The 22,358-nt window shown below is 39.5% G+C and overlaps 1 protein-coding gene across 2 annotated transcripts in view; it reads left to right on the top strand.

Moving 5' to 3' along the window:
* AIDA (axin interactor, dorsalization associated) overlaps positions 1-22,358 on the top strand; it is a 39,934-nt gene that overhangs the window by 3,831 nt on the left and 13,745 nt on the right. For both annotated transcript variants that reach the window (XM_040461020.1, XM_040461019.1), the window contains exons 2-6: positions 4,407-4,476; positions 11,328-11,381; positions 11,781-11,835; positions 19,018-19,081; positions 19,309-19,415. In XM_040461020.1, the coding sequence (XP_040316954.1) occupies positions 4,407-4,476; positions 11,328-11,381; positions 11,781-11,835; positions 19,018-19,081; positions 19,309-19,415 (350 nt within the window). The remainder of the gene's footprint in view (positions 1-4,406; positions 4,477-11,327; positions 11,382-11,780; positions 11,836-19,017; positions 19,082-19,308; positions 19,416-22,358) is intronic.

The raw sequence follows: 22,358 nt of genomic DNA, 5'->3' as shown, positions 1-22,358 counted from the left end.
AGTGTTAACTTAGAGCAAAATGGGGAAAGAAACCAGTTCTTTACTACAGATAGTTTGAGAAGCACTAATTTGTCATAGATCGTTGTGGGATTTCTTTCAGTTGCTTATGTGTTTATATTTAAGCTCCCTCTGAGAACAGTGGTTTGTTTTTTTTTTTTTCCCCTACAGTCATCCTTGTAGGATGAGATTATTCCGGAGAGAAGAATATTTGAGAGGTTTCTCACCTTTCCTAATAGAACGTCAACTGTCTTAGCTGCTCATCTGATATCTAAAGCATGTGGATTTTCCCTCAGTGGGCAACATCACATCTCACTTTGTCTTCAAATAGTGCAATCATTTATGGATTCAGAAAGTTAAATTTTTATCCAGGTCTTTAAAAAGTTTTTAAAAAGAGTATAATATTTATACCATGAAATCCATGCATTTTACACATACAGTCCAGTGAATTTTTAGCGATTTTATACCACGTTGTACAACCATCACTACAATTAAATTTCATAACTTTTCCATCACCCAACAAAGATCCTTTGTGTCCATTGACAGTCGCTCCATATTCTCGTTCCAGCCTCAGGCAACCTGTAATCTATAGTAAAGATTTGTCTTTTCTGGACACTTCATGGAAACGGAATCATACAAAGTGTGATCTTTGGTATGTGGCTTCTTTCGCTCAGCATAGCGTCTTTGAGGTTCATCCCGTTGCGGCACGTGTCAGCACTTTGTTCCTTTTACTGCCGAATAGCATCACATCGTATGGATACCACCGTTGTGTATCCGTTCACTAGTTAAAGGACATTTGAGTTGTTTCTACTTTTTGACTATTATCAGTAACGCCGTTGTGAACGTTTACAGGTAACTCTTCATGTGCACATACATTTTCATTCCAAAGAGTAGGATTTCTGGGTAATAGAAGTTTACCTGTACTTTGTGAAGGAAACTGCTGTATTGTCCAGACTGACTGTACAGTTTTACATTTCTACCCGCGGTGTATCGGAGTTACTGTTTCCCCACATTGATGGCATTTGTTATTGCCTGTCTTTTCTATGATAGCCATTCTAGTAGACGGATAGCATACTTCACTGTGGTTAGTTTGCCTTTCGTGAACCGTGAGAGAGGGACCTGAGCCAAAATCAAGAGTCAACTGACTGAGCCACCCAGGCACCCCTACCTATTGAGTTTATGACCGTTCTTTGTGTATTCTGGATATAGGTTCTTTATCAGACATATGATTTGCAAATATTTCCTCCCAGTCTGTTGCCTGATTTTGAAAAGCAAGGTTCTGTTTGAATTTAACATCCTTGTCCACTGACTATTAACATTTGAGCAGGAGTTGAGAGCTACCCCCTTTCTTTCTGATAACGACCATGCTTAGGTTAACAGTCACTATTAGCGTATTATGTGAGCACTGTTCAAATAAAGAAACTGTGCCACACTAGAACTTCCCTGAGGCAATTGACATTGTTAAATGTAGACTGTGAGTCCTGAAAGAGAACTTCATATAAGGGGTAGTCCAGCAAGAGTTAGAAACTAAGTGCAGAACAAGGACAAGGATAATGGCAATGTCTACTCCTATTTGTACCTTCTCTTGTACAGAATCCACAAAGAGTGGGTCTGTGAATGACATCATAGGAAAATATTATGGGTTTCCACCTTTGAGGTAAAATAAATAAATGGATGGAAACAGTTTGATTAAGTAAAATAGTGGAGTGATTCTTGGCAAATGTCAATAATTTTATGTAGGAGTTTCATACATTATAATAAGGAAGATGCATACCTTTTGTCGATTGGAGAGAGGCCATCAAATATAATACTTTACACCTGGTCTTTAAGGACATGTGTGATTGCATAGAATAAAACTCTCATCTAAGACTTTTTTTTGAAATTCATTGAACTGTCTTTTGCAGTTGGTTTGGTAGGAAATCAAACACTTGCTACCCTTTGCATTCCTGCTTCCACCCCCCACCTAGAACAGTATAGTATGCTTGAGAATTATGGTTTTAATTTCTTTTGCCGGTGACAGACTGTTTCACCAAGGAATCCTTTCGATGGTCATTTCCCCCCCACAGATTTTTAAAAATTGAGATAAATATCACATAACATAAAATTTCCCATTGTAGGGGCACCTGGGTAGCTCAGTCGGTTCAGCGTTCAACTTTGGCTCAGGTCATGATCTCGCAGTTCGTGCGTTCGAGCCCTGCGTTGGGCTCTGTGCTGACATCTCAGAGCCCAGAGCCTGCTTCAGATTCTGTGTCTCCCTCTCTCTCTGCCCCTCCCCTACTCACGCTCTGTCTGTCTCTCAAAATAAATAAGCATTTAAAAAAATTAAGAAATGGGGCACCTGGGTGGCTCAGTCAGTTAAGTGTCCGACTTCGGCTCAGGTCATGATCTCAGTCCGAGTTTGAGCCCTGCTGACAGCTCATAGCCTGGAGCCTGCTTCGGATTCTGTGTCTCCCTCTGTCTCTGCCCCTCCCCTGCTCATGCTGTGTCTCTGTCTCAAATATAAATAAAACATTTTTAAAATTAAAAAAAAAATTTCCCACTGTAAAGTTGTACAATTTGGTGGTTCTAGTATATTCACAGTGTTCTGCAACCATCACCACAATCTCATTTCAGAATATTTCAAACCCCATATCTGATGTCAGTCACTCCCAATTCCCTCCTTACCCAGCCCCTGTCAACCACAAATGTGCTTTCTGTCTCTATGGATTTGTCCATTCTGGACATTTTGTGTAAATGATCAGGTGATTTTTTTTGTATCTGGCATCTTTCATTTCACATGATGTTTTTTTTTTTTTTTTTCAACGTTTATTTATTTTTGGGACAGAGAGAGACAGAGCATGAACGGGGGAGGGGCAGAGAGAGAGGGAGACACAGAATCGGAAACAGGCTCCAGGCTCCGAGCCATCAGCCCAGAGCCCGACGCGGGGCTCGAACTCACGGACCGCGAGATCGTGACCTGGCTGAAGTCGGACGTTTAACCGACTGCGCCACCCAGGCGCCCCTCACATGATGTTTTTGAGGTTCATGCTGTAGCTTGTAGCAGCAGTCTTCGTTCCTCTTTGTGATCAAATCCTATTTCATTGAAAGGATGCACCACATTTTGTTTATCCATTCTGCAGTTGATGGACACCTTGGGTATTTCCAGTTTGGGCTGTCGTGCATAATGTTGTTGCTGCGAACATTCATGTACAGGTCTTTTTGTGGGAGCATGTTTTCAGTTCTTGGACTATACCTAGAATTTTGAGATTGCTGGGTTATGTATGGTAACTCTATGTTTAACTTTTGAGGGACTGCCAAACTGTTTTCCACAGTGACTGCATCATTTTACATTCCTACCAGCACTGCATGAAGGTTCCAAAATTTCCATGTCCTTGCCAACAGCGTTATTTTTTTTTCTCTTTTTAGAAACTATACCCATCCTAGTGGGTGTGAGGTGGTATCGTATTGTGCTTTTGATTTGTATTTCCCTAATGACTGATACGATATTTATTGGCTTATTGACCAGTTTTACATCTTTTTTGGGAAAATGTCCAAATCCTTTTCCCATTTTTAAATTGAACTATTTGTCTTTTTATTGTGTGGCTGTAAGAACCAGTCATTTAGCTTTTGTGGCCTCAGAAAGAGCTTGGGGTCCTTACTGGCGAATTTGGACCTAGTCACACACATCCGTCCTTGGCTCAGCTGCTGTTTTTAAGAACAATAATTGGGCAAACAGTGATTTTCATGTCTGGTGGAGGATTTTCTTTTTCGTGAAAAATGTTTTGAAAAGTATTTAATAGGCTGCTATCATTTTGTCATGGCTGTTTGACTAATCTCAGCACTACTTCATTGTTTTTAAAAAATATTTGTAAGAGAGACAGTGCAAGGGCGGGGAAGATGCAGAGAGACAGGGGGGCGGATAGAGGATCTGAAGCTGGCCCTGTGCTGAGAGCAGAGAGCAGGCTTGAACTCACAAACCACGAGGTCAGGACCTGAGCAGAAGTCAGATGCTTAACTGACTGAGCTACCCAAGCGCCCCCATTGTCTGTTTTTATTTTTTATTTTTTTAAATTTACTTTTAATGTTTATTTGTTTTTGAGACAGACGGACACACACACACACACACACACACACACACACACACACACACAGGGTGAGTGGGGGAGGGGCAGAGAGAGAGGAAGACACAGAATCTGAAGCAGGCTCCACGCTCTGAACTGTCAGCATAGAGTCCGACACAGGGCTCAAACTCATGAACCACAAGATCATGACCTTAGCTGAAGTTGGACGCTTAACCAACTGAACCACCCAGATGCCCCCTCCCCCCCCCATTGTCTGTTTTTTAAAAGATTTAAATTATTGCACCTTGTTACACTTGAGATTGTTTGCTTTCCTTCAATTCTAAAGAATATTTATTTTTCTTCTTACAGATTAGCAAGACATCTACAAAAAGAGGCCCAAGCTCAACACAATAATTCTGAATTCACAGAAGAACAAAAGGTACTGTAAAATAATCTCTACATGTATCAGATTCCAAATGGGAAGGATTCTGTCTTTCAAATCCATTAAGCAAAAACAAACAAGAGAAACTGTTACACTTAAGTACAAAGAATGACACTAATTATGCTTTGGGGAACGTGAAGGGATCACGGAGAGATAACACTTGATTTACTACTCTGTGACTTTCTCACTTGATGAATTTCTCCACTTAGCCATTTAGACTTTACCTTTAGTGGAGACCCGCTACACTCCGGTTGCAGGGGGGTAGATTCCAGAGACTCAATTTTGATTGTGAGTAATTACATCCAACTTCAATACTTAATTAACTCTGAATTTTCTTAACTCCCTCTTCCCTCCTCTCAAAACAAACACATATCCAAAAAACAAGCCTCCCCCAGAAGCCACCACTGAAAAAAATTAGTTCAAGTCAAGAATTTGGCATAAAAATACATGAGCCAAGTAACTGCATATAGTTACAAAATGTTTCAATGGTGCTCTTTCTCCTTGAATTAAAATTTTAATGTGTCAAGTTGATTCCCTGGATTGTTAGAGATTAAAAAAAAAAAAACCAACAGGATACTTTAAGAAACTTTGCTTTAAAAGAGTGAGAAGAAACGGGTTTTTCCTGGCTCAGAGTGTCTAGTGTTAAAGTCAAATTTTAATCTCGTAGATAATGAAAAAAATTACTGCGTCAGATTTTCCCTCCTATCTCAAGATGTTGTAAAAACTATAGTGACTTAATTTGTTTTTATTAATCTTTTTTTTTTTTTTAGTACAAGGGGGGTGGGAGTGGTTTTTTGCACGTGTTTTAAGTAAGCCTGAACAAATTTATCTTCGTTCTTTTGCCTGTATTCTTTTGACTCTTGTTTGTAGGAGTTTGGATGGGAAAAAACCCAAAAGATGAGGGTTAGCTATGTTTCTTGCACAAGTTTGTATATTTGCATTTTTAAAATATTTAGGAGCTACATTATCTAATGTACTCTTTCTATTTATCTAAAAAAGAAAACACAATACTACAATATACAGATGTGTTTTTTCTTTATTCCTTTACGGTTGTTAATGTACACAGTAGATGTAGGAAATTTAAGATTTGAGCCCAGAAAAATAATTACCAGGGAGGAAACGATGGGTTTGCTTGAGGAAAGGAACAAACACTATTCATAGGCTTTACCACCTCTGTAAGATTTGTGAACTCTGGGAATGATTAGGAAGTGATTGGCTGGCATGACAAAATTGAGAGGCAAAACACCTTAACTTTGAAACACAATCTCCAATGTCTGAGTGTGTGAATTAACAGCTGACCAAGTGTGTTATGAATAGGGAAACAAATGAAAGCTGAGGGAAATTTTTGGAAGTTGAATGATTCCTACACTGTAATCACCTGTTTGCCTTGAGTTACTTACATGCTTTATCTCCAACATCTGTTGCTCAGATTTAGGACCTATGAGCAACGTGACCTCAAATGTAAAGTGAGTTGACCTAAAAGCAAAAATGTTTTCAAATGCCATCAAGAAGTGAGCTTTGTTACACAACAATAATTAGACTAATGAAAAACAATAAACTTTTTCTTAATTTTCTTTAAGGCTGAAGCTGATGTGTGATTATGCTCTTTATTCTTTAATTTTAGCTGTTCCTTAGTAGCCACCAATGCTGTCTTTTTTCAGTTTACACAGACCCACAGATCTTCTGGTCCATGAGGCCTGGGAGGCAGCATGACCTTGAGGAAAAGCCTGAGGCCTTGAGTTGGAAGGCTTTGGTCTTGAATCCCAGCCCTGTCCCTGGGCCTTAACTTCCTTAAGTATGAAATGAGGGATTAGATAACCCTAAATGATCTTAAAAGATATCCCTAAATCTTCTAATGCCTTCTGCCTTTGAAGTTTTCTGTACCTCCTCCTTTTCTGGAGGCCTGATTTCTGAGGTATTTGTTATTTATAATACCTGCCTAGGAGGCATTTGTGGCTGCCAGTTGTGACTCCAGAGAGAGCTTGTTCCTGCCTGCCTGTTCCTTGGGCTTGGAGAAGGACCCCCCAAGTCACTCTGTACTACATTAGGAACATAAGGCAAGTCGTATGCATTTACAAATTTAATTTTCTTTAAAAATACAGGCGAAACACTCACAGCCAACCAAAAAAAACTCATAGTGACATATACATCATCTTATTTTTAAATGTCACAAAAGAAAAAAGTTAGAAGCTCCAAGTTAATGATTAGGAAACCAAGATTTTCCAGACGTGATCTGGGGAACACTGGCTCTAAAAAATTAATAGATGTTATTTGAACAGAGTTTGTGACTTGTTCAAGGCTTTTCATATGCTAATGTGTATGTTGAATTTTTAAAGGCTTTGGGTAGTGGAGTGTTTCTTAAATGTGTTTGCTTTTCGAAGGCCCCCTCCTCCCTTTATAGAACACTTAATTGGGTCTAGTGTTCCGAAGAACACAATATGGGAGATTTTGAAACCAACCGTTAGGTCTGCAAAAATAATTGAATGTCAGACCTGGCACTTAAGCCAAAGGAGAAGAAACTCAATTGTGTTTGCCTCAAAAGAGAAAAATGCAGAATATATACCTCAGTTACTCTAAGCAAAATTGTTCTTTGTATTTTCTATTTGGAATTATATCTTTTATGCTTAGAATCAAATCTTAGAATTATACTAACCATTCAGTAGTTTGTGGGACTTTGAAAGATTTTTTTAAAAAGCAACATTTCTTTATGAAGCTTTTTACTGTCTCACAATAAGCTTTGAAAAATATTTGATGAATAAATGCTTTGTTGGATCTTAGGTTATTGATATTTATTCGTATATAAGTAAGATCAGAGAGAAATCCTAATTTTTGAGAAAAATATCTTCATGATATTTATTTGTTTTAAGTTTATTCATTTTGAGAGAGAGAGAGAGAAAGAGAGAGAGAGAGAGAACGAGTGCAGGAGGGGCATAGAGAGAAGGGGACAGAATCCGAAGCAGGCTCCGTGCTGTCAGCACAGAGCCTGATGCGGGGCTCAAACTCACGAACCGTGAGATCATGGCCTGAGCCTATGTCAGACGTTTAACTGAGCCACCCAGGCAGGCGCCCCCACAATATTTATTTTAAATCTAAACTCTAAAGCAGAACTACTGATCTCTCTAAACTTTATTCATTGGTGATTTAAAAATTATCTTCCTATGGGGCGCCTGGGTGGCGCAGTCGGTTAAGCGTCCGACTTCAGCCAGGTCACGATCTCGCGGTCCGTGAGTTCGAGCCCCGTGTCAGGCTCTGGGCTGATGGCTCAGAGCCTGGAGCCTGTTTCTGATTCTGTGTCTCCCTCTCTCTCTGCCCCTCCCCCGTTCAAGCTCTGTCTCTCTCTGTCCCAAAAAAAAATAAATAAACGTTAAAAAAAATAATAATAATAAATAAAAAAATTATCTTCCTATGGATTTGCTATTATATTCTCATAGATTTCTGGTAGAAAATAAGGTTTATGATTCTCATTTGATCCTCCCTCGTGATTAGTTGACTTAGCTTTCATTTCAATTCTCAATAGTTTTGTCATTATAACAACTGAGTTTAGTAGCCAAAAAATAGCTGCCAAGAGCTTTCATTCCATTAAATTCCCTACTTTGGTGTAGTAGGTTTTCTCATGTAAGTTTCTGGACAGAATAGAACATCCTGTCTCATGATGCTTAGAAAGTTTTTCCCTGTTTTGAATCAAATTTGGTAGTAATGAGAATTCCAGCACTATACGCTTGTTTTATAGGTTCCCCCTTTCCACTGACTTTCCTGCTTTCCCCTATTCCCACCCCCCCCACCCCCCGCAGCCAGAGAGTAGATGACGGCTGTTTAAATTAAAAAAAGTACGTCTGGAGTGAGACTGTGTTACTTTATGTGTATTTTGTAAACTTTTTTCCTTATATAAATTATGTTTTAGCAAAATTAAAATGTAGCTCTTTGTTTTTAGTCCGTCTTTTCCTTAACTGCTCTTTTAGAGTTATTAATTTCCCTACCAATGACAAAATAAAATAGCCAATATTCTGAACATGAGAACATTTTCCATGGCTATACCGTATTAGGCATGAGCAGTTCATTTGAATGAGGTGCTAATAATTTAAATCTTTCTAAAATTAGTCTTCATTTACCTTCAGGGCTTAGTCTTAACGTACTTGAGTTGATAGTGCTTCTGCTTGGACACAAGCGACCTTGTGCCACTTAATCATTCTTCCTAACGGTTTGTTTCTAAGAAAGGTGGAACAGTTACAGTAGCGAGAACTTGATTTTGACATCAGTAAATGCTACATGTTTTAAAATTCATTGCTGCAGCTGAAAATGATAGTGTTTCGCTCCCTTTTTAATACTGATGTTGGGTGTGGTCCCTTAAAGTAGTTATGAATAATGCTCATTGGTATTTTGCCACAGTTCAGTAGGTTCTGTGTACAGAGCGGCCGGTTCTGCTTAACTTGAAGAAATGCTTAAATTTAAAATCGGTTATTAGTGGGATTGTAGTTGTTAAAGAGCATTTTACCTTAAATGTTAACCGCCTCGATTCAAATGGATTTTATAGTAGAGAAAGAAGGGGAGTTAGCCACTATTTTTAAAGACTTCCTCATTGATAGATCTCACAACAAAACCCTTTTTAAAAAGCATTTTTTAGGGGAGCCTGGGTGGCGCAGTCGGTTAAGCGTCCGACTTCAGCCAGGTCACGATCTCGCGGTCCGTGAGTTCGAGCCCCGCGTCCGGCTCTGGGCTGATGGCTCAGAGCCTGGAGCCTGTTTCCGATTCTGTGTCTCCCTCTCTCTCTGCCCCTCCCCCGTTCATGCTCTGTCTCTCTCTGTCCCAAAAATAAATAAAAACGTTGAAAAAAAAATTAAAAAAAAAAAAGCATTTTTTAAAGAACCTAAAGCATATGGCCAAATGGTATTAAAATAAGTATATTGCTTTGTTGGATATATTACTGTTGTACGTATAGAATACTTTGATGTCTAGGGCAAGTTACTGAACCTCTCTTCGGTCTTCACGTCTACAGAAGGATTGTGTCTTAACTCGGGGTTAGAGTAAGATCACATGAATTAATGCTTGTACCTCACTTAGGAGAGCCTGAGTATTTAACAGCCGTTAGCCATTACTATCTAACTACACACACCCACGCACATTTCAAGTCACCTGCTAGTTTTGTCAGAGTTGAATGGTATATTTGAACCCTTACTTGGGGATGTTATATTTTATGTAGAAAAGACTCTTGCTGTTTCATATGCAATAGCTATTTGAGAGAACGGATAAATCTATGATTTACCTCGAGTCCTTTTGCAGTTACTGTATTTACTTTGAATGTAAAATTTCAGAATAAAATTGGGTATTTTCTAAACTGAGATAGTGGGATTAAAAGGAAGTTTAAAGATCATGGAGACAGTTAAATAGCGTTTTGTTCCTTGGCCAAAGGTCCTGTCTCAGTAGCGGGTCCAGTCTGTGTACCAGCTGTTTATTATTGGTAAGATGATTGTGTAGTGCCCACTCCCCTAAGTGCCTGGGGCCAGCACAATACTCATTACACCTTTTTGCTCCTCATTTATCTTATAAAGAAAGTGGCCAAAGAGAAAACCACAAAAGCCAATTTGCTAAACTTTTGCAAGCGATCAGTACATGTAGAAGACACATCATTTTTTTCCAAGCAGTGTTTCGTTCTGAAGGCAGTGCACATGTTGTATGTAAATACTTAACTTTCATGGTCTGGGTTTATTTCTAATAAAAACAGAAGAAATGCCTTTTTTTTGCAAGGACTTAAAAATGTTGATGGGCGTACTTCAGCCGTCTACTCTTGTAGGTGTTTCTTCTGTGGGTTTCCTCATTGTCATTTCCACCCTCGTCATTCACGTTCTTGTTCTGATTACCGTTTGCCTGGACAGCTGAGGTAACCCGACTGCTCTTACCTTTGGTCTTTTCCCTTTTCTACCCCAGCCTATGGGGACTGTTCCCACAACAGTCTTCTTAAAAGGGCAAATCTGATGGTCATTCTTCTGTTCAAAAACTTCTGTGCAGTTGAAGGTCCTTCTGAATGACCACCCTAGGACACACACATTTTCAAACCTATATCCCTCTGCTTTCAGTTTCAGACTTTGGACAACTGAATTGTGACAGTTTTCTCAACTCTTCAGTTTTCAAAACCTTCCCAAGTCACTAGGGTTTGATTTCTAACACAGATTCTTGCACTATTTCTTCAGAACATACGTAATGGCTTACTTTGCTGTGCGAATAAGAGTTAAGTGTTTTTTCTTAATATTACAGTGATTTTGTAGTATCTCCTCTCACATAATAGAATTTGAGCTTATGAAAAGCAAAGGCTGTACCCTATCATTTACGTCTATCTTATAGCTCATCTAAAACAGACCTGAATGCAAAATTAGCCACCACATATCACAACTATTGATTTTGCTTGGTATTATCTATATATTAGACAAGTCAAGATTGGACTTAAGTCAAAATTAAATGATCCCATTTTGCCATTTTTCAGGTATTTCTAGTTTTAAATCTTTTCCAGACTTTCAGGCTTAATAGAGAAGAAGGAAGGAAAAGCTGGGGAGGGAAGAAGTTGGAATTCTTTTCATTCCCTTTAAATAAATCTGAAAGCTTTCCACAAAGCCAATTGGATTTTAAATTGGTCAGAGTACAATTAGGTGTGGAGAGAATATATATTCCCCTTTTTCTCTCTTGTCCTAGCCCTTTGCCTCTGGTTTCTCTTCTCTAAAATCTGCAAGACACCAAAAAGAAATAGAATTTAACTTTAAAAAAATTTAGATCGTTTACGAACAAAAATTAACTCCATGATTTTGACAACTAACAGTTACAGTGTATTTGGTATTTATAGCTTTTTCTTTCTCCTACAGAAAACCATAGGCAAAATTGCAACATGCTTGGAATTACGAAGTGCAGCTTTACAGGTAAACAGCGTTTTTTTTTCCTTTCTAATGTAAGACAAAATTATTCTGAACTGTTCTAATAAACATAAGGGTTAATGCTAAAAGCGGTATTGTGTCAGAAGAGATTTATAGCAATGGGAATTCATGGGTTAAAGTCCTATTCAAAGATTTAGTTCATATTTAATAAGTTACAGAGAAAAGATATAACTTCCACTTTTTGCAATTTTTACCCTGAATGTTCCAAAATATAAAACCCAATAAAAAACCCGTTTGGGACTTTTCATTTTCTACTTTGAAAGCAAGAAATGGATTCATTTATTTTGGCTACTTTTTGAATATTTAGTTCTTGCCACTTAAAAAACATAGGGTGTAGTGAAACTTTTGTAATAAAAAGATGTAATATGTGTGTTTTAAATTCAGTCCACACAGTCTCAAGAAGAATTTAAACTGGAGGACCTGAAGAAGCTAGAACCAAGTAAGTTTTACTTTATTTTTTTGGTGGTACTCCTTTAGAAAGATATTTAATCTCTTAGAGATACAAAGATTATTTAGCATAAGGGCATCTGGGTGGCTCAGTCAGTTGAGCATCTGACTCTTGATTTTGGCTCAGGTTGTGATCCCAGGGTCGTGGGATGGAGCTGCACATTCGGTGTGAAGTCTGCTTAAGATATTCTCTCTCTCTCTCTCTCTCTCTCTGTCCTAAAAATAAAAAATAAGGATTATTTGGCATAGATGCTTATTCATTTCTGTTAGTATCTAGTCATGTGTGACTTTTTTGTGCTTTTATACGTCCTAAAATGTTATAGAAATGCTTAAATTTAAAATAAGTTATTAGTGGGATTGTAGTTGTTAAACATTTTACCTTAAATGTTAACTGCCTCAATTCAAATGGATTTTATAGTAGAGAAAGAAAAGGAGAGAACTAATTTTTTTAAAGATTTACTCATTGATACATCCCACTTAGTTACTACAAAGTCCTTTTTAAAAAACATTTTTAGGGGCGCCTGGGTGGCGCAGTCGGTTAAGCGTCCGACTTCAGCCAGGTCACGATCTCGCGGTCCGTGAGTTCGAGCCCCGCGTCACGCTCTGGGCTGATGGCTCAGAGCCTGGAGCCTGTTTCCGATTCTGTGTCTCCCTCTCTCTGCCCCTCCCCCGTTCATGCTCTGTCTCTCTCTGTCCCAAAAATAAATAAAAAGCGTTGAAAAAAAAATTAAAAAAAAAAAAAAACATTTTTAAAAGAACCTAAAGCATATGGCCAAATGGTATTAAAATAATTATATTGGTTTGTTGGATATATGACTGTTGTATGTATAGAATATATTGATGTCTAGGGCAAGTTACTTAACCTCTCTTCAGTTTTCACATTTATAAAATGATTGTATCTAACTCGGGGTTATATTGAGGACTACCCCTAAAGATTATAGGAATTATTATTCTGTTCACCATTATAGAATATGAAAAATTATTTGATTCGAGGTTGTACCTCATCCATATGTTTTAGCCTCTGTTTTGTTTTAACCACTTCAATAAGACTATACCTACTTTGGTAAGCATTGACAGTAGAGTTTCCTGGAGAGGAAAAAGTTACAGCCATCGAGGCCCATTTATACTACCTGTCTTTGAAGACTACACTGAAATCAGTCCAGCTGTTTGCTGTGCTTTACGAAGTATTTCCTTGTTCCCATTTTCCTTTCCCTTCTTGAAAGCTTTTTTGAAGTAAACAGTTGCTTCCAATGTTTTGGTGGTTGGGATGTGCCAAATAAGGTTTTCCTATTGGTTCAAATGGATGTTCACTCAGAGCAAATGTCTGTAATGTAGGCAAAGACACAATGATTGAGAATCACCACGGTCCACCTTAGAACATTTCCATCGCCCCAGAAAGAAACCCCATCCCCGTTAGCACACATCTGCTTCCCCCGCTCCTCGATTCCTGGTCCTAGGCAACCATTAATCTACTTTCTGTTTTTGTGAATTTGCGTGTTCTGGACATTTTGCATAAATGCAATCATACCATATATGGTTATATATTAGATTATTTTAAGAAAAGCACATCGATAGCTTTTTAAAAAGATGACAGTGGGAGTGCCTGGGTGGCTCAGTCGGCTGAGTGTCCGACTTGAGCTCAGGTCATGATCTCATGGTTCATGGGTTTTAGCCCTGCATCGACCTCTCTGCTGACTATGTGGAGCCTGCTTCAGATTCTCTGTCTCCCACTCTCTCCCTCTCTGTCCCTCCTCTGTGTGTGTTCTCTCTCTCTCTCTCTCTCTCTCTCTCTCTCTCTCTCAAAAGAAACATATAAAAAATTGCAACTGCAGTTATGATGTCTGTGTTATGTAATGGTTCTAAAGAAGATTATAATGTTCAGTTTTTTTCATGACAAAAATTATTAGGATTTTGACTTTCTATGTAGTCACTGTTTTTCATTAGTTTGTTTGTTTTTCAATTTGTTTCCAAATAAAATTTCAGAATCTTACAGATTTCTCCTATTGCCTTATAGGATCTTTTGTTGGTATTAATAGTTACCGTTTTTTAGAGTATCAACTATGGACCAAACACTCAGCTCCACTCAGCTGTGTTTTGCTGACACTTGCCCATGACTTCACAGTTTGTACATGTCAGAACTGGGTTTTGACCAGGTTTCTAAGTGACCCCAGAGCCTGTGTTCCTTCCACCATATTGTGTTGTTAATATCTGTAATGGTGCAGTATTGACATCAACCCTAAATATTATGGTTTTCCAGTTCAAGCGACCCATGTGTTAGTAGAAGATTGGACTAAACCCTGCATTAATCCTCTGTTTCTTGCTTTTGTGTCTGTTTTTATTTTTTTAAGATTAGGGGTGGGAATGGGAAGCAAAGATAGTACTATTGGGATTTATTTTGCTATACTTTGAATTTATATAGTGCATTTGGACCTTCTTGGTACTTAATTATCTTTTTGGGTGATTTTAATTTGCTCTTGTATCTTCAAGGAATGTAAATGTATATGTTATATCTCGGGATATGCTCTGTAATTTTGCATTTATCAAAGCGAGGCACTGGTTATGAGTTGGTTACTTGATCAGAATGAAACATTTTCTACAAATTGGTATTTGAGTGTATTTCAGATTGAGTCAGGCAGGCTTCTGCATCTTCTAAGGCCAGAAGGAAAGAAAAATTAATACATAGAACTCAGTTTATTCTGCTAATGTATTTTTGCTTTAAAGTTTTAAAAGAGATCTCTTGATAGTCTAGTCTGAAATTCGTACTACAACTAAGATCTTGAAAGTACTATTTGTTTCATTTTCTTTTGTTAGTCCTTGGTAATATACTACTTCTTACTGAAACCTATCCCCCTGCCCCTGTCACCTGTAAAGTCCTTCCATTGATTGATCCTTCGAGGCCCCAGATTAATCCCACCTTTCTCTGAAAGATTTTTCTCCCTAATTAAGCTCTACCTCCTGTCCTTTTTTTTTTTTTTTTTAAATAAGTTTATATATTTATTTTGAGAGAGACACAGTGTGAGCGGGGAAGGGGCAGAGACAAAGAGTATCCCACATAGGCTCCGCGCTGTCAGCACAGAGCCCGACGTGGGGCTTGAACCCACAAAACCATGAGATCGTGACCTGAGCTGAAACGGAGAGTCAGACACTTCACCAGCTGAGCCACCCAGGCATCCCTACCTTCTGTCTTTCATAGGAGCATTTTTTTTTTTATCTGTTATCGTAGTCCACCCTGTATGATTCTTACTTAATTCATTTCTCCCCTCAAGGAGATTGTGAATAACCTTTGTAGTTTCCCCACAGAGTCCATTGTAGTGCTCTGCATACCATACGGATGTGGCACATTTTTAAGGGGAATAGGGTTGAATGTCTTCAGGGAATCTTATCCTGTAATTTAAAACATAACTTTTCGGATGGGAAGGTAGTGCTTGTTCATTTTGTCCCTCAGAAAAGTGAAGCGAATTAGGCACAAGCAGAACACGTTTTGATAACTGTGTCATCTTCAGAGTGTGACCTTGTGGAGGGTGGCAGGCCAGACTGTGTGACAGTGGGCTAGGGGTGCCGGATGCTTACCAGCACTGGTGCACCGTCAACTGCCAGCCTTGATGGACTCTGTGCTCACAAGAACACCTTCCAGGAAGTTACAAACTGCTTCTCTTCTCCAAATATCCTAAAATATCAGCACTGGTATTGGTGGAAGAAAAATGCTGTGTAAAGTCTAAAGACATCAGAATCTGTTATTCCATAGTTGGTGAAAATAGAAACCTATCCTACAATTACAGAAAATGAGAAAAGATTGGTTATTTTTCTTCTGAAATTACTCATACAAATTAAATATCTAATTGAACATTTCGTTTTCAAAGCAGTGGTATACCTAAGAGAAGAAATACTGTTCAGTGCTTGTATTATAGTACAAACATGAGATACTCTTAATAACTGATACCATTTTTGACTTCTTTATTGATTTTTTTACATATGTGGTAAGGATTCTTTTTCTCCCTTGTATAATTAAAATATCATTTCAGTGCTTTCATTTCCTTTATTTTATTTATTTATTTATTTATTTTTTTTTTTTTTTTGGAGAGAGCGAGTGCACGTGCGTGCGAGCAGGGGAAGAGGAGAGGGAGAGAGAGAATCTTAAGTAGGCTCCACACCCAACCATGGAACCTGATGCACGGCTCAGTCCCACAACCATGAGATCATGACCTGAGCCGAAATCAAGAGTCAGACACTTAACCGACTGAGCCACCCAGACACCCCTCAGTGCTTTCATTTCTGATATGAATGATACATGGTCTTTTTTTGGTCACCCACTTCCCTATTCTTAGTATTTAGCACAATACTGTGATATTGGAGTTAAATTAATAGTTTATTCACAATGAGCAATCATGCACAAGTTTAGAAAGGATGGTTTTTTTTTTTTTTTAATTTTTTTTTCAACATTTATTTATTTATTTGGGACAGAGAGAGACAGAGCATGAACGGGGGAGGGGCAGAGAGAGAGGGAGACACAGAATCGGAAACAGGCTCCAGGCTCTGAGCCATCAGCCCAGAGCCCGACGCGGGGCTCGAACTCACGGACCGCGAGATCGTAACCTGGCTGAAGTCGGACGCTTAACCGACTGCGCCACCCAGGCGCCCCGAAAGGATGTTTTTATAATTTTAAAAATCATGCTTTTCAGTGAGACCCGAAATATTAAATACCGTGGAGAGAATAATATAATTATTATATATATATATAAAATTATATATTCTGTATATATAGAATAATTATAGCTGTATAATAATGTGGGCTTATACTTCTATGGGACTTAAAATTTCCCATACAATTTCATATGTACTAATTCTCTCAACAGTCTGTGACAGAAGTAGTGTTCCCATTTTAGAATTGGGGAAACTGAGATTCAGAGTAGTTCCGTGAATGACACAGTGACAGTTGACATAATTACAGGGCTAAGATCTGATTCAGATCTTGTGCCTCTTCCCTCTGGCCTACCAAACTCCAGTTATGTAGCCTGTTTTCTTCCTTGAACAAGCCGAGCGAGGACCTGCCTCAGAGCCTTTGTGATTGCTCTAGCATGTTGGGTTTTTTTTTTTTTAAGATTTTATTTTATTTTATTTTATTTTTTATTTTTTTTATTTATTTTTTTTTTAATTTTTTTTTTCAACGTTTTTATTTATTTTTGGGACAGAGAGAGACAGAGCATGAACGGGGGAGGGGCAGAGAGAGAGGGAGACACAGAATCGGAAACAGGCTCCAGGCTCCGAGCCATCAGCCCAGAGCCTGACGCGGGGCTCGAACTCACGGACCGCGAGATCGTGACCTGGCTGAAGTTGGACGCTTAACCGACTGCACCACCCAGGCGCCCCAAGATTTTATTTTTAAGTAATCTCTCTACCCCTCGTGGGAATCGAACTCACGATCCCGATATCAACAGTTGCACGCTGCACCCACTGAGCCAGCCAGACGCCCCTCTAGCCTGTTTCTTAACACTTAGAAAGCCCTTGCCCCGGGGCTATTTATGGACAGTTCCTCTTTCCAGGTTATGGCTCACATGTCTTCCAACAAGTTAGTGTTGAGAGGCCTGCCCTGGTCACCTTAGCTAAAGTCCACCCTGTACTCCGCTTACACACTCGTCCTGTCCTTTCTTTTTTTAAAAAAAAATTTTTTTTAACATTTATTTATTTTTTTGGGACAGAGAGAGACAGAGCATGAACGGGGGAGGGGCAGAGAGAGAGGGAGACACAGAATCGGAAGCAGGCTCCAGGCTCCGAGCCATCAGCCCAGAGCCCGACGCGGGGCTCGAACTCACGGACCGCGAGATCGCGACCTGGCTGAAGTCGGACGCTTAACCGACTGCGCCACCCAGGCGCCCCCGTCCTGTCCTTTCTAACGCTAATCACAGTCTAACACTGTCTTGTTAATTTGTTGGTTTATTTACTGTCTGCTTCTCCCGACTAGAGTCTCAGATCCGTAGATGAGAGCAAGAACCCTCTGTCTTGATCACTGCTATTCCTTTAGCACCTAAAACAGTGAGCGGAACATTGCGGGCACTTGGTGCACATTTGTTGAGAAGAAAAAGAGAGGAAAGATGAGGGTAAGAGCTAGAGGGAGAGAGGGAATAAGAATGAATGAGAAGGTAGACACAAGCCGCAGGCCTCTCTCTCACTGAAGGACTCGGTAGGAGTGCACAGAGAAGTCCAGGAAGCACCCCGAGTGCTGTTGGAGTAAGTCAGATGATCACAGTCTGTGCCCTGGGGTCTCCTACTTTGGGATGACGATGTTTATGCCACGGCTATCGTATCCGCAGACTACAGCACTCCAGAACAAGGCCGAATAACTTGAGTACGAAATCATAGGAACGTTTTGGATTGCTCAGTTATCACCGTGACTTCACCTTCATACAATTGCAGGTAGTTACTGAAAACCCATAGCACCAGCTACGAAGCACTGAATTACACACTTAACAGTGCTTCTGTAAGGTACCCGTAGTTCTAGTGCCTTCCCAAATGCAGGCAGAATCCTAGAATCTCTTTACGTTTACCTGCCAGAGTGTAATCATCGACCACATTAGAATACAGAGGTGGTGGGTGCCATGTTACCGAGAGACTTCTTGAGGATAAATCCTTCCTTGTGTATGTGTCTGTGTATGTAAGTACACATATGTCTGCAATAAACTATTGTAAATGACGTGTGGAAATTATAACCAGTTTTATCCAGTTTTGCCAGTTTTATGGAGTTGAGGGGAAATCTAATCAGGGCAGAGAGCAGAATGAGCTCATGTACCTCTAATTGGTTATCTTTAATACCGGTCTTTTAACTGAAGAACTGCAGGGAGGGAGGTCTTCTCTTTCTCGGCTGCCCCATATCTCACTGGGACCTTGTACAAAGAACTGTTTTGGAGTTTATTTTCCATGAGGGCTCTGAGACTCTGGAACTTAACTCTCCTTGGAGATCTGACAAAGTACTGGTACCTGCCGTGTATTACATATTTTCATTTTGCTGAGACCTTCAACGGACAAGTATATTGTGGTTCTGAATGATTCTACGATTGGGAATTTTTTTTAAGTATTAACATGCATAGTAAAATTGATTAAAAACCCGTCATTTCCAGTAAAACTTTTTGTTTTGATCCATGGAAGAATTTATGTATCCTCCTCTCTGTTTTTATTCTAGTCCTAAAGAATATTCTTACCTATAATAAAGAATTTCCATTTGACGTTCAGCCTGTCCCCTTAAGGTAAAATAAATAAGCACCACTATTTGTCTTTTCATTTTATTGTCTCATACTTATTTTTCAGATATTTCTAACTTTTTATATCAACATTACCATCTTTAATATCAATACAGCAATATGTTTGTCAGCATTTTTGCATCACTGTCTTAACTGTGAAATGAGTGGCTGTGATTCTTCTCTAGTATATTTATTTAGGTAGCTCATTATTTTATCTGCTGTTCTACATGTAGAAGAATTTTAGCACCTGGTGAAGAAGAGAATCTGGAATTTGAAGATGAAGAAGAAGAGGGCGGTGCTGGAGCAGGGTCCCCAGACTCCTTTCCTGCTCGAGTGCCCGGTGAGTATCCCTTATTTCAAACTGGACATAACTGAATCCAGTGTGAGGGTGTTGAGAACTTATTTGGGTACTTGGTACTGGGAAGTAGAACCTTCCCAGAGCTCATGCCAATCTTAAAAATGAATTTTCACTGCCATGTTGTTGACTGTAGCCATTTTGTGAGTATAGTCTGGAAGTATCTCACTACCTATAACCTGACCACCCTGAGGTCCAGGGATTCGCTAGGAGGACTCACGGGACTTAACATATAGTGTCTTCACAGCTATGATTTACTGCAGTGAGCAAAGAGCAGAACAAAGTCAGCAAAGGGAAAAGGTGAAGTCTGGAGGAAACCAGGTGCAGGCCTCTGAGAGTCCTCTCCCAGTGAGTCACGTACCTCGTGCTCCACGTGAAATCTTGTCTCTGAGGGAAGTAGTTAGAGATTCCGTGCCCACAGCTGTAATGGGGGTTGATCACAAAGACACCCTCTGCTTAGCTCTGGCCGGAATTCTAGACTCCCAGAAGGAAGGCGCATATTCAGCGTACGCCATATTGTTGGCACAGTTTATGGATAGTAGCCACTCTTACTGGGGAATGGTGGGAACGTGCCCCACATCCAAGTTCCTGGATTCTAGCCAAGGGGTGCCCTTGCCAGGAGGCCTTTCTGAGAATGAGTCTCAGGCCTGCTGTGTTAACTGTTTTCTGTACACTATCATAAGCACTTTTTAATGAATCACGAGTAGTCATGAAAACTGAATCCAGGGGGAGTGGGTGCTGAGCAAATGCCCTTTTTCCCATCCTGATTTAGGAAAGCCAGTAATGTATGGCAAGCCTTCTTTATTTGCAGAAGATCTCAGTGAGGATCTGCCCTTGGTGTAAGTGACCTAGGCAGGCACCCTGGATTAGTTTCTTACTTCTCCCAAGCACTGGTTTACTCTCTTCTGGTCTTACACAGTGCGTAGTTTTCTTTGTGGTAAACTGGTCAACTTGGGAATGATAGCAATAGGCTATAAGGTTATCGTGCATTTAAAAAAATTTTTTTTCAACGTTTTTATTTATTTTTGGGACAGAGAGAGACAGAGCATGAACGGGGGAGGGGCAGAGAGAGAGGGAGACACAGAATCGGAAACAGGCTCCAGGCTCTGAGCCATCAGCCCGGAGCCCGACGCGGGGCTCGAACTCACGGACCGCGAGATCGTGACCTGGCTGAAGTGGACTGCGCCACCCAGGCGCCCCTGGGTTATCGTGCATTTTAAAATAGACTCTGGAAGCTTTACGGTAGATCTAAATACAGTCTGCGTGTCATGCAGATAACCCTCTTGGTAATGAAAGTATAGTAATATTCCGGTATTTTTGAAACTCCCTGGGGGAGGCATTCTGGGGTAGGAACAGCATAGGCTTGAACCAACAGATACGTGGGCTGGAGTTCCACTAGGCTCTGACAAGGACTACTTGAAGGACTTTGCTCTTGTTTCCTGAACCAGTCTGCACTTCAATTTCTTCATTTGTAGAATGGGATAATAGTAGGTTCTAAGATACAAGGTTACTGTGAAGGTTAAGCACGGCACTAGGTCTGAAGCTTTGAGCACAGTGTGTGTCGTATGCTGAGTATGTGGTGACCACTGTTGCTTCTCCCTTCACCACCTTTCAGTGGACGGTCGCGGTACCTATGCTCCGGGTTACTGGGGGAATCACAGGCACTGTCACGGTGGCTGTTCTTGTGAATGTTTCTTTGGTCCCGGGGCATTATTTCCAGCCTGCTTTGCTTGATGAGGAATGGGGTGTTTTTCTTACTTTTGTCATTCACGTAGGAAATTTCAAGGGGGTGAGAGAAATTATTTTGCTGTTTTACTGACTGAATGACCGTTATTCTCTTTTCAAACCACATGTTGTAATTGATGTAGCTTCCAGTGCTGTAAATTTCAGTCCCATTTGGTTGTTTGCTCACTTACTACGCTTCTGTGGCAAACGGGATCCTTAGCAGATGATGCGAACCATGGTACAGATTAAGGTCTTTGTGGGGTTCGGGTTGCTGAGTTGAAAAGAAACTAACACCATAAATTAAATCCGTTTGCTCCGTAAGATTAAACCCAAGCTAAATAAATTTTTGTATTCTGGTATTGCATTGTGATATCTCATTTTAGAGACACAGGAAGGTTACCAAACCTTTTGTTCCCTGAATTTCTTTTCCTAAAAGTAAGAGCACGTTTAGTTTAATTAACTGAATTTAGTTTGTGATATGAATGTTATTAAAAAGTAATTTGTAAGATTATATTTATTGAAATCACCACTGAAATAGGAAGGTGGCATTTAACATTTAATTGTAAAGCAGGAAAAAAATTTTTTTCCTTGTTACTTTGAGGGAATCCAACATTTCAGTGATGCCTAGGCAGTGTCCGCATTTTGGTGGCAAGAGGGTTCTAGGAATTGTGACTTTTTATTTGTCGCTTTTGTGTTTATATAATTTCTTGAATTGTAAGTTTTTTGTGGCTTTTTAAAGTCAGATTTTTTGAAGTATCATTTACGTATCTAGCTCATCATTTTTAGCGCGCAGCCTTAGGAGTTTTGACAAATGCACACAGTTATGTAACCACTACCACTGTAAGGGCTGATGAGGAATGAGGTTTCGTATGTGGTACAGTATTGACTCAGAGTAGTTTTTTCCCATTTAAAATCAAAATGACTTTCAGCCAACCTTTCTTGAAGGAAAAAAAAAAAAGCTTAAGAATCTTAACTTTCCTGACACTACTTTCTCTTTTCAAAAATTTAAAACCTCACAGGCAAACAATAAATTTCTTTTGAATAACTGGCTTAAGTGAAAATGAGATTTAATTGTTCTAAAGGTAGGCTTGGTAGATTTCATCTAAGTAAAGGTTATAAATTGACAACCTGTTATTTATGTCCAGCAAATGTATTGACAGTGTTGAATAGTAAAGCTACTAAAATCATAAGCCAAAACCATAT

This window comes from Herpailurus yagouaroundi, unplaced genomic scaffold, assembly GCF_014898765.1.
Source record: "Herpailurus yagouaroundi ecotype Mexico unplaced genomic scaffold, PumYag 253, whole genome shotgun sequence".
Taxonomy (NCBI): domain Eukaryota; kingdom Metazoa; phylum Chordata; class Mammalia; order Carnivora; family Felidae; genus Herpailurus; species Herpailurus yagouaroundi.
The sequence above is the reverse complement of the archived record's forward strand: the minus strand, read 5'-3'. Positions and strand labels throughout refer to the sequence as shown.